This window comes from Perca fluviatilis, chromosome 7 (genome assembly GCF_010015445.1).
Source record: "Perca fluviatilis chromosome 7, GENO_Pfluv_1.0, whole genome shotgun sequence".
In the NCBI taxonomy this organism is placed as follows: domain Eukaryota; kingdom Metazoa; phylum Chordata; class Actinopteri; order Perciformes; family Percidae; genus Perca; species Perca fluviatilis.
The window spans coordinates 33,248,680-33,261,457 of record NC_053118.1 but is presented as its reverse complement, the minus strand read 5'-3'; the positions used below and the strand labels follow the sequence as shown (position 1 = coordinate 33,261,457).

Here is a 12,778-nt window from a genome sequence, read left to right as displayed (position 1 = left end):
TTAATTAACCAAATTAATGTACACATTAATTTGAAACATTTGACAAATCCATTAATTGTTAATTTAAGGTGTACTGTAATTAGGCTTGGGATTTGGTTAACATCCAAAATACTTTCATGATATGTTAATGGTTGATTCAGTATTTAAGTATCTAATTGGTTTTAGGGGCTGTATGTGGGTATTAGCGGGATGGATTAATGGATCAAATTATCGATTGTGATGTAATAAAGGTTGTTGGAAGGGTTTTCTGCATGCATTAATTGGTTTCTAAAATATAGAATGCCCTTGAATACATAACATTAAAAGTACCTTTTTATTTTGTAGAAATCAATGAAGCCCTTTAATGGGTTGATCCCCCTTTTAAAAGCCCCTAACCTGTATCATGATACCTCAATATACTTCAAAACTGTAATTATCCTCTTAAAATCCCAAGAAATACCTTGATAACAATATTAAAAATGGGTAAATATTGAAATTTAAAGGTAAATTAAGGGATTAAGTTCCATAATGCTTTTAAATGATCACAGTAAATCCTTTTTTTATACTTGTATTTTATTAATATTCAACGCACATGTTCAGGGAAACACATGTCAATATGGGTTTGTTACATGAATATCTATAGATATCTGTTGTTTTAAAAATACATGTTATGAGATGGCATTAGACCGGCATGGCACCAATATAAATCTCTTTAATAATAATAGAGTTTGGCATGTTACTTCGAAAATTAGATATATCAAGACACAGAATCGTGGGCACACGTCATCATGTACAGTACTTGAACTAAAAAAAAACCCAGAGCAAACAAGACAGCAACCCCGCTACACTCAACGTCAGTTCGTTTACAGCAGATAGCGTGATACATTAAATTGGTTTCCTGAAGGCAAATCAAGAGCTTGCTTTGAAGGAGATTAGCCTTTCACGGACTCGCTGACGATGACGGATGTGAGTGAGTGATAACTGAATTTTGATAAAGCGGCTGTGTGAATATCCATATCAAAGCAAGGACTTGAACATAACGGAGATTTGAAGACGGCAATTATTGGTAAATGCTATAAATGCTATAAATCTTAATTCCACGCGTTGGCTGGAAAAGTGTTGATATTGAAGCAAAGCCTTGTGGAGTTGAGGATGACGACTGCGTACTGTGGAGAACGATGAAAGCCTGATTCCACCTATTCTATGTGTCCCAAATCCAAACTATAACATAGACATGCTCCTTTGTACAACATGCATCTGCCAAATGAATACATATACATGTGAATGTATTTGGAAAAGAGTCACCTCTATCCTGAAAGTTTGGTTAAGTTTAGGCAACTAAAACTATTTGGTTAAGGTTGAGGAAAGATCACAGCCTTAGTGTGGTTAGGGTTAGGGTTAGGGGGGACCCGTGTCAGTGCATTTAAAAAAAAACCACACTGATGGTAGACGATGGGATGTGAAGCATGGTCTCCCATCTTAAAGTCCCACGCTTTGTACACCATCCACCAACTACCAAATACAACCATTTTATCTTATCTATATTGCAGGAGTTCCATTATCATGCTACTTCTACCTTTGGTAATATAAATATAAAGTAGGTTGTTTTTAGCGTTTGAACAAATGCTGTCATATTTCTGTTCTCTACAGGTATATAGTATGTACTAGGGACATAGTATGGACTTGGGACACGGTGAATAACCTTATGATACCAGCTTGTTGCATAATTACCATTATTGGTTAGCATAGGCCTCTCCTAAGCCGTGTTTCCATTCAATTCTCAACCGAATTTTAAGCAAATCTTTGAAACGTCGCAAAAAAGACATGCAAATTAGGTATGTTTCTATCAACTGGTTTGGAGTAAATAAACCTTGCTGCAGCTTAGTTTGGTCAGAAGTTGGCGCTTTAAGCTAGTAGAGTAGAAGAAGTAGAGGTTGCTAACCGGAAATAAAACAAGTCGCCTTGGCCATCTTACCCATCACCGAGAGAAAAATGGAGGTCTCTGGGAATTTGGTTCAATTGGGCAAGTTTTAATTGTTCTTTCATTTCAGCTAGTATTGGTATTGTTAATGCTGTCCAGAGACAAAGACTAATTAATTCAATGATTCTAATGCACGCAGCATTACGCGGATACCAGAAACAGGTCAGAACGTATTCGGCAAAGGCATTTCCATATCCAATTAAGAGCTTCAACTCTTTTTCCACCTCAAGCAAGCAATAGCTTTTTTTGTATATAATATTCCGCAATTGAAAAAGTTCTATCGAATTTTGCAGTTTCCATACAGCTTTTCAAAATGCAGATAAAAATACATGAATGGAAATTGTGGCTTGTGATAACAGTTTTGGGAGATATATCACAACGACACATACACAGCAGTCATAGTGACAGTATAAAGAAGGTTATACAGGAAACTGCCTTGAGCACATCTGTGAATGTTGAGTACGCTTCCTGCCAGAGGTCTCTGGCATCATCACAACAGCCTCTACTAAATGTTTACCAGCACTTGGCCAGTGGGTGGTGTTCATTTCCCACACTGGTGGCAATACAAAGACAATAAATATGCATGTTAGACCTGCAGTTGGTTTGTGTTTGTGAGTTTGGTTGAACGGATGGCCAGTTTTGTACATGTGCACAGTTTGTCTGGGACAAAATATTATGCCAGGTAAGGAGCGAGGGAATTTGCAAATGAACATAAGAAGACGCGTCAAGGGGGGGGATGCGTTGGCTCAACATAGCTTTGTTTTTTTTCATTTTTTTCTTTTCTTGGCACAGTCAGTATCCAGAGTCAGTGCAATGCAGAAAGCAAGCAGCTCGAAGAGCAGCAACACACAACCAAGCAGAATGAGAAGCACAACACTACCTCAAGATTTTTCACAGCTGGGGACATGCTCGATGCTCGTATCCCTGACGGTGTGAAATAAATTCTTTAATACTTTGCATGACGAGCCGGCTCCATTGTCAAATTAGCTATTAATGACATCTCTGCCACTGTGAAATCCTCAGCACGGCCTATGTAACACTACTGAATGATAATTCTCAAAGCTCTGGAGAACATGCTAATCCGCTGAATAATTCATCACCGCACAAAGCATACTTCTTCTGGCATTTTAGAGCTATTGAACTCCAGCAAAATTCACAACACTTGTTTCTCTTTACATTCAGCTTTAATCTGCCTTTTTGGTCTTAATAAAGTGTAGTATTTAAAGAGAGGTTAAAGGACGATCCTGCAGATATAGCGTGATGTTAACGCCACTGCTGGTTGTGGTTGCTGATGACTGCTCTCGCCGCTGGTTGTGGTTGCTGCTGACCATCAGTGAAGCATACAGTATTACTGGAATCTGTCAAGCCTTTTGTTTCACAGCATAGAGATACAAGTATGACAAACACAAACCATTTTCTTGTCTATTTGCACCGATGTCCCTGGGAAGAGAGGCAAAGCCGTCAATGGTTATATATCACGTTCTAACTATGGTATAATTACCCAAACAATCAGGAAAAAGTGTAACATACATAGGCAGCAATGGTAGAAATCAGCATCTGCAGAGCAATAAAATACAGAACACACTTCACGGATCTAAGTACAAGCCTTTTTTTCTCCAAGCAAACTATAAAATGCAAGCCTAATATGCAGTTCCATTTAGCTTCATCTGCCCTTATGATAATGTAAGTGTGTGTTTATTGAAATTGCTATAGCGCAACACCTTGTTCACATCTTTACGCATTGTTGGGTTAACAGAAATTGGATGTCATTTGCAGAAAATTAGCTCCTCTTTGTCACTTTGTGTTTCCGAAAAGCTTATGGACACTTGGGATTTTGGACCAAGAACATGCCGACAACATACTCGGTATTAGCAAAAAGTCAGTGCTGTTTCACATAACTTTTACCCACCGTCTCTGCACAATAAAAGACCAAACTGAAACCCAGATTTTAAAGCAACACTGTGTAACTTTTCCCGCTTTGGTCCCCCTACAGGTTGGATGCAAGTTTGCCAGATCGGGTAGTGGATCCGTAGTTCGAATGAACTGGACAATGTAATGTAATGGACAATTCTGCTTCCAACCTGTAGGGGGACCGAAGCGGGAAAAGTTATATAGTGTTGCTTTAAACCTTCACGTTGATTGTTAGAGATGGGTTTAATTATTTTATGGTTTATGTTTGAGGCTCCTTTGTTGAAAGATTCTGAGGGGTTTGCTCCTTAGTGTTTAACCTTCTGAGGTCAATGAATGCATGGCGAGTCCATGGAAATGTTTATTCAATGTCTCATTTAATATTTAAGCAATAATACAGCGCAGAAATGTGGTTTACATATTTCCAGAATCAGCAGAATCTTTCCTTTTGCGTTCTTTTATTGGGTATTTAATGGAGGACTTAAGTTTCCGTCGGCTTTGGTAAGCTCAATTCAAGCAACAAAAGAATTGTTCATTTAAAGTACAAAAAAAAGGGAACTTCAACTTTTCAGCTTTAGGGCCAAATGATCTCTTTATACATTGCACTAGGACAACTTGAGGCTCAACTATCCAGAAAGCTGAATTTGTTCTGAACATTTTGATGTGAAACACATGGGCATCAAGTCATATGCAAATACCCTTAAAAGGTGAATTTAAGGAGATATGTCAAAATTGAGAAAATGCCCTTAGACCTCAGAGGGTTAAGTGTTTTGTTTCTGATGCTCTGGAGAGGAAAGACGATGGCATTTAAAGAGAAAAACACGGACAAAGCTGTGAACAAGGCGTAATGACGATGTCTGATACCATCTGATAAAAAGTTGCAAGAAACTGCCTCGTCTGAGGAGGAGGTGCTGAGACACAGTGATGTTCGAGAATGAGCTCTTGCCCATCCGCCTACTTCCTGTCAAAAAGCTGACACTTCCTCCCAGCGATGTTGTTAGACTCAGCGGCACTAATTATAGCGCCAAGTCCAACCGAGTATTCTGCCTCGACTGCAAAATTGTGCTTAGGAGTTTGTCCCAGAAGTGTTAAGGCTTTTTAAATCTCAATACCAGACATTTCTAAGTACTGATGAGTACTAATGAGCTATAGCAATAAGGTTTAACAACATGAATGATTCAATGTAAGAGCGGTATTAAAGGTTTATATATTCACAAATAAGCACAGTCAAGTCAATTTGAAAATAAGTAGAGAAATGGTAAAAAGAATTGGCCTGGTATTGGTGTTTTTTTTGCCCAACTCATACGATATGTTTTGAGTCAGAGAGGATAGTTTCGCAAAGCACCTAATTACGGTTGATCGAACTCGCAAGTCAATTCATGGACAGTAATTAGTCTTAATGTTAATGAAAGCATGTTTTGAGTTCTGATCTCTTTAAGACAGCTGCAGATATGTTGCAAAAAATACAGAATTAATCCCTCGTTCACATTTTTTTGGGATTCTTTCTCTAAAAAAGCTGAATTTCCACTGTCCAACCCAACCATTTACTTTAATGCTCTGCGAACCTAACCTCCTAACAGAGGCTCCTTGTCTTTCCTGTCATTGGGAGCCAGTAAGGATGAGGGGTTAGCATTAGCGGTAGCTGCAGTTAATGGAGCCACAGGGTAGCCATGGCGAGCAGGATCGACGGCCCCAAGGTGGAGGCCAGGGAGGCGGCCAGGAGCCTGCCGTCGTTCACCAGCCTGAAGGAGATTACCTCCACTTTAAATCCGTCCTCGGTGGCTATGCAGCGGAAGACGCCTTCCTTCAGGGGCGTGTCAATAGCCGGCCCCAGGACGCAGAAGTCTCCGGAGAAGAGGCAGGGATAGTTCTTGACACAGTTGTCTTTCACCCAGCGGTAGGAGGCGTGGAAGGAGCGCACGGGGCAAGGGAGAAAAATGGAGGTGTTGGACTGCACCAGCACTTCTCTGGGGGAAGTGCTACGCTGCTTTAAAGCTGAGGGACAAAGAAATAAAGATTTTTCACACCAAAATTAATCCTTTCATATTGGAACTGTAAATGTTGATTGTACTTTCGATCGTCTGTTTTTTTTTACTCTAAAATAGAATGATAAAGAGTGAAGATGATTAAGCATTTTATATGAAACTTTGTAGTTTTTGTATAATTCCTTTGCTCCAAGATATCAGTTCAAGTTTAAAACACATTGGTTTTTTTTAAGTATTATTTTCTGGGGGGAATAGATATAACTTGCTTTTCTACTGTACAGCCAGGACATGTGGCATCAGTGACACAACTGGAAATGAATGCAATGTTAAAATCTGATCACTTGAGGAGCTAGCCGTCCCTACAGAGGGGAGTAATTGTCATGATTAGTTGAGGTTATGACTGGGTTTTGAGCTTTAAAACAGGGCAAGCTATGATGTAAAACAACAAATCCCTTCCTGCAGATTTCCAGACTCTGCTCAATTATATGATAATCATCTTTTTACTGTAGCTGCTCAGAAAAGATCCTATTTTGGTTTAATTAAGATACACAGAGAGTGGGAGAGAGCAGATAAGGGCTCACCAGCAGCTTCCCCACAAACCGAGGAGTTTGAACGGTCCAGATTCTGAATGAGTGTCCTGTTGGAAAATAGAGAGAGAAAATTAGCAGAATTAAATAGTTCCACAAATGGCTTATGAGCCTTCACATCAACCTACTGTTACTCTGCAAATTAAAACATGCGGAGACAAATCATTCAACATTGTCAGGGGAGAAAGGAGTCAGAGGCTTATTACTGTACAACACATGATTGATTTTCATATTTTCTCAAAAACATTGGAAAGGCACAAGATCCATTCAAGCCAAAGCAATTTATTAACCAAGAGAAACACAGTATTGGCTCACTGTGCATTTTTGGTGAGCGTTATGTTTTCCTCTAAACTGCAGTTTCTTGATAGTTAAAGCAAGTTTCATGACAACCATGGCCAATGATTGTTAGGTTTCGGCATTAGCTCAGGCAGTACTAACACAGTGTTTTTAAAATCTGTAAAAAGAACCCTCTCCTCTCTTGTCTTCTCATGCAAAAACAAACAATAAAATTCAACAGTGACTGCTCACTTTTTGAACGGCTCTAATTACGGAAGTGATTTTCACCGTTCAATTGCTCCATTGAAATTTCAGAAAACGCTTATATAAAGAGTTTTAAGCCTGGAGCCAAGCCAGACCCACATCAAGTTGTTGGGTCTGGGAACTCACCATTGACGGAGCTCAATCCGAGAGGCGGGATAAACGGTTGTCTTTCAAATTCCCTCTGCATGCAATAGGATAGCGCTACAACCAGGCAGAGCAACGAAGAAGGAAGAGAAGCTAGTTGATAGATTAAACTTTAAACTTTTGCCATATCCAGTTGGCAAAACTCCGAACACATCTTCCTTTTTTAAGAATGATTTCTGTGCCGTTCTTTGTTCTTTTCTCAAAGAAAAGCTTAACTCCAAGTCTTCCAGAAGACCGCTGTTCCCAGCAGCAGTAGCAGTCATAAGCCCGCCCACTGATTCTATACACGATGTGATTGGCCTGACCAGAGTTTGGTTTTTCCAGCTGCAAGTCAACGGAGAGTGCCTAGACCCACTTGGCTGCAAATAAAATTTGCTGCCGCTAGGGTGCGTCTAGATTTCTAGGCTAAAGCCAACCAGCTATGGGATGAATCGTGACCATAAACCATTTGATTTGGCACGAAAGAACATTTCGCGGTTGCAGTAAACATTTCCACGGTAACAGCATGCTCCACCAATCAGAGATGTCCGTGTTACACTTACAGCATTGTGGGTAACGTGGTATTTCTCCATGACTTCGCAAATTACATTTTTTTTAAAACAAGGTTGATTTCAAACAGACTTGTGGCTTCTGCAGGAGCATAAACCATTGTTTAACAATCTCGTAGCTCGCAGTCAGTCTAACCTGGATGGTTTAGACATTATGGCTAATAATCAAAATCCTTACGGAGAAAATAAATGGGAATTTCACTTCTGGAACCACACTGTTGAGCTCTATAGGTCTGCACGATGACATATCAAATCATACCCTGTGGTGACGTTGTATCCAGGCGGGATTGGGATACACTTCCTCCTGGCCCTGTCCCAGCCGCAGTACGGATCCCGGGAAAGGATACACTCCCTGCACGTGTCGCCATAGCGACTGCAGTCAGCTAGTGGCAGCCGCTGGACCTCCATCGCTGTACCAACGTACAGGTGTCCCTAAGGAGGAAAAGATACAATAGACTGTCACCAGTATTACTGGAATGAATCAGCCAGTTTTGCCACTGCTAACATGACCTATTTTCTGACAAAATAATTACTAGCTGTAGCAGAGCCTTTGAAACAGCTTTCAAACCAATATGGGACAGTAAAACCCTCAACTTAAACCCTAAATGAGGAATTTCTATACATGTGACATGGCTGGTGACATGGCCGGAAGATATTTAATATTTTATAAAGGCTCTTATAACCCCAAATTGAAGCTTAAACAGCCTCATTCATCCAATAATAAATATATTCAAAAATTTGAATAATAAACAGACAATTCATTATCATGAGAAATGTTTTACTCAGCAAGAAATGTCAAATATTTTTCTGATTCTTTCCTCCGTCTTTCTGTTAGATCCCTTTTGTTTTCTCCCAATCCTTTATTTATTTTTAAAATATCAATTTTCATGGGTTTACATTTCTGCAAATTGCCTTAAGTGAAAATCCACCGTCCAAAGTTAAAATGATGCACAGTAGATTATGGTGGCCCGTAGTAACTATCTTACCATCTTACCCTTAATGAAAGCAATGAACTCTGAATAAACATTAAAAATGTACATCACATTTCATTTAATTAATGGTTTAAGCACTGAAATATCCCCCCATACCACACAGTGTACCATTATTCCTCATACCTTTTGGGAGTCGATGGCCATGTTGAGAACGGGGCCCTCATTGTGAAACAGAGAGTACTGAGATATGATGAAGACCCCCTCGCTACTGTGAAGAACTTTGAGAACTTTGCCTTGGTCTGTAGAAATAAAGAAGAAGACATTGTAAATGGAGTGGAGGGATGGATCACAGGTCTGCAGTCTTCTAAACTCATGTCATACGAAAATGCGTGCATTCTAGTTTTCTATGGTTTTGTTGCATTTGTTGTGATGTTCAAAGTATTTTATGAACATGTGGGTTTTACTTGGAGAGCTTCCACTCTTAAAATGCCAAAGGCAAAATGGCAGACCAGAGTTATCGGGATCTTTTCAACAAGCATTTGTGAAGTCGGAGCTGCTCTGAAAGGACAAATAGTGTAACTGTAACTGTTTAACCACGAGCCAAAACCACAGTGCTGGCTACAGTAATGTTATAGAGGAAGTCTGTGTCTTGGGCGGCTGATGGTAGGGTGAAGTTAAGAAGTTGAGCTCTGTAGAACTCCTTGAAAACATTCAGCACTGGAAGTAAAGTAACTTTTAGACACTGGGTACATTTTGGATTAATCATATCCAAACATCTATGCCAAGTTTCTTTCCTGACTGAAACGATGGAGTATTCAATGTCCGAGAACTTTTATTCTTTCCTCCAGCTGGGATGTTTTCCACAGCAGCAGCAGATGACTGATCTGACATACCAAACTGATTGAAAAAGAGATTTCTCGCCGCTGTTGGAATTGTTGGGTTTCTGTAAAAAAAAGTGTGGTCTAGACCTACTGTATCTGCAAAATATCTTGTCATGAATTGACACTAAAATTAAATTTTAAGTTAATTCATAAACTAAGGTGAATCATTTTAACCACTAATGCAAATTGAAGTCTGGATTGCAAACTAAGCAAAGCAGGCAACTAACCCGGGCCCCAAAACTCCAGGGGCCTCGAAGGTCTCAGGCTTACTGCATGTCAACTGGTTTGTTCTAGTTTAATAAAAAATGTGCTTGGGAATACAGTATGCACCACTAGAGCGCAATATCAGCTGACATGATGTAGGCCTGAAGGTAGGTATCGCTTTATTAGGGCCCGAAGTCAAAATCTAGCCTCAAGACCCTCATTATCACAGTTTTGTGCTTATGTGTTGCTAATTTCTAAATTGATTTATGTTTAATTAAATTACCACCCAGCAGACCTCAGGCCAGGTAGGGTTAGGGTTAGCACAGAAAAAACTGTAGAAGCACAGAGTTTGGACAGGAAACACTGCGAGGGTCGTCAGCCGATTAAACTCACTTGTGTCCTAAGGCTATAAAAGCTGCCCATGTGTTCACTCTGTCTCTCCCTTCCTACTGCTAACATCCGCCCTGCATTTCTTGCATGGACTCTCTCCTTGTTCGCAATCCCCTAGCCAATTTGTAACAAGTAGAAACAGGCCAACATTTCTCACTAATTGGACATTGTGTGGAAAAACTGCTGTGGGCGTGTGATACCTGCATCAATTCTATTCAGAAATCTGTTCTGTTTCTGTGGCTGACATACAGTAAAAGGGCAACCTGTTTCTCAAAGGTGTGTGATCAGTAAGGGCAGTAGGGTCTTTACTGCAGATAGACCTAGGGTGGATACTCCATAATTACCAATAGGCGCACAAAACAATACATGTCGTAACGGCAGCCCACGAGCACACACATTTGATTCTTTCTTATATCATGTCAATGGTTATTTATAATTTTTAGCCCGCCCAAAACTCAAAATAACAGGAGATAAATAGGTTCCCACGGGCTTCATTTCAATATAGGCCGCTGCCATTTTTTTAAACTGGACATGACGAAGTACACAGAAAATCTGCAAACTAAATCAAGCTAAAGGTAGTTAGCTAGCTTTGGTTGACAAGGTGTTAACAAACGCTGAACAAGACATTTTAGGTGACCAAAATGGGCCAATTAACTTTGATGAAGTGAATACATAGTGATATATATATATTTTGATGTCCACAGTGCCATGGTTAGCATTGCTAAGCCTCTGTCCTGATTGACAGGTTGGCCTGTAGCCTCGCCGTAAAGTATCCCCTGCTTTATCATCTATTTTAAAAGTAATGGGCGAATAAACTCATTATGAAAATGTTAACTGAGGTAATACTGGTAAATCAAGCAAGAAGTAGGGTCCTTTTCTCATAGACCTCTATTGAAACTGACTTGTTTTTGCAGCCAGTGGAGTCGCCCCCTGCTGGAAATTAGATAGAATTCAGGTTTAAGACACTTCCACATTGGCTTCACTTTTGAGACCGGGAAGCTCCATCCATTATTTTTTACAGTCTATGCTTGCATGCAGCTTGATTTTGAAAATGGAGGAGTCATTATTGTACCTCTGAGTCATCACTCTGTTTTGTGCACTCGGCTAGTACTGTCACGGCCACGGCAGTGCTCCTGTCTCGTCCTGTCCTGTTACTGTGGCCCTTACTCAGCCAACCAACACACCTGCTTACAATCAGCTCTCCCGTCTCACCTCACACCTGTCTACAGTGAGCTCATCAAGCCACAGTGTCTCAACCCCAGCTTTCCTTCCACTCATCGCCAGATTGTTGTTCTAGTCTCAGTGGTAGCTACGCCCATGCCTTGTGAATTTGTTACCTCGTCTAAAGCTTGTTTGTTTGCTGTGCTCCAGGAATCCTGTTTGCCAACTCAATCAACTCTGCTGCCATGCTGACCAGCCACTCTCCACTCCCCTCCCTCCTCTCCTTCCTCCCATTCTCCAGCCTTTCACTCACCTTGGTTATCTTCTGTTTTAGTAACTCCTGCAATGATGCAAGGAAGCAGATAAAGAATAACATATAGTCTTTATCTGCTTCCTTGTGTGTGTTCTTTGTTTGGGTCCACTTGCCAACAACTCCTGACATTTACACTACCAGACAGAAATGTGCTGCATCACTCTTGCAGACTGTTTACAGTCTCATGCTCTGAGAGTTTGGGGATATTTCATTAGACTGAAAGCCAGTGAAATTCTTCTACCCTTACTATTTGCATTATCTAACTCGTTGCTTCCAGCAGACTGCAACTTCCTCTCCAAATAATGACTTGACAGATTTAAAAGCTCCCTGCAGAAAGACATTCTAACATGTTTTGGCAGTAGCTCAGTGTGTAGGGAGTTGGGTTGGTAACCGGAGGGTCGGTGGTTAAAGTCCCCATATGGACCAAAGTATGGTGGTGGACTAGCTAGAGCACTACCAAGGTGCTCTTGAGCAAGGCACCAAACCCCAAACTGCTCGGGGTGTCCCCTAACTCTGACATCTCTCCATTAGTGCACCTGTCTCTCTTAATTATGCTGTTATAGTTTTAGACTGCCGGGGGACTTCCTTTGACACACTGAGCTTCTCTCTCCTCTCTCTTTCCATCTGTGTGCACCCATGTCCCAGAAATGCTCGTTACTAACCTAGCTCTGGGTAGCTTATTCCCCGGAGTCCTTATGCTTATATTTCGCCCAGCATGTTTCCTTGGATTAGGGTGGCACCTAAATCATGGTTGCAGCTGTCGCCGTGGTCTTGCTGCGCGCCCTGCTATGCCCTGTTACACTATGCCACACTCTGCAGTGCCCTTCTACGCCCTGCTACTTCCTGTACTGCCCTGCAGTGCCCTGCTATGCCATGAACTACTACAACTACTATTTCTAGTCACTGTTCCATTATCTTTATTGTGACTATTATTGCCACTGTTCATCACACCCCCAACCGGCACCGTCAGACACCGCCTACCAAGAGCCTGGGTCTGTCCGAGGTTTCTCCCTAAAAGGAAGTTTTTCTCACCACCGAGGTTTCTCCCTAAAAGGAAGTTTTTCCTTGCCACTGTCACACTAAATGCTTGCTGTTGGGGGAGTTACTGGAATTGTTGGGTCTTCGTATATTATAGAGTGTGGTCTAGACCTACTCTATTTGTAAAGAGTCTTGAGATAACTCTTGTTATGATTTGATACTATAAATAAAATTGAATTGTATAGCA

General features: G+C 40.8%; 1 protein-coding gene across 1 annotated transcript in view; it reads right to left on the bottom strand.

Moving 5' to 3' along the window:
* Positions 1-540: 540 nt before the first annotated feature.
* The window catches only part of si:ch211-113g11.6 (uncharacterized protein LOC559008 homolog), a 54,211-nt gene continuing 41,973 nt past the window's right edge, over positions 541-12,778 (bottom strand). Inside the window, exons 11-14 of the mRNA XM_039806850.1 lie at positions 8,788-8,903; positions 7,932-8,104; positions 6,435-6,490; positions 541-5,863 (exon numbers count right to left, since the gene is read on the bottom strand). Of these exons, the coding sequence (XP_039662784.1) occupies positions 5,517-5,863; positions 6,435-6,490; positions 7,932-8,104; positions 8,788-8,903 (692 nt within the window). The 3' untranslated portion in view covers positions 541-5,516. The remainder of the gene's footprint in view (positions 5,864-6,434; positions 6,491-7,931; positions 8,105-8,787; positions 8,904-12,778) is intronic.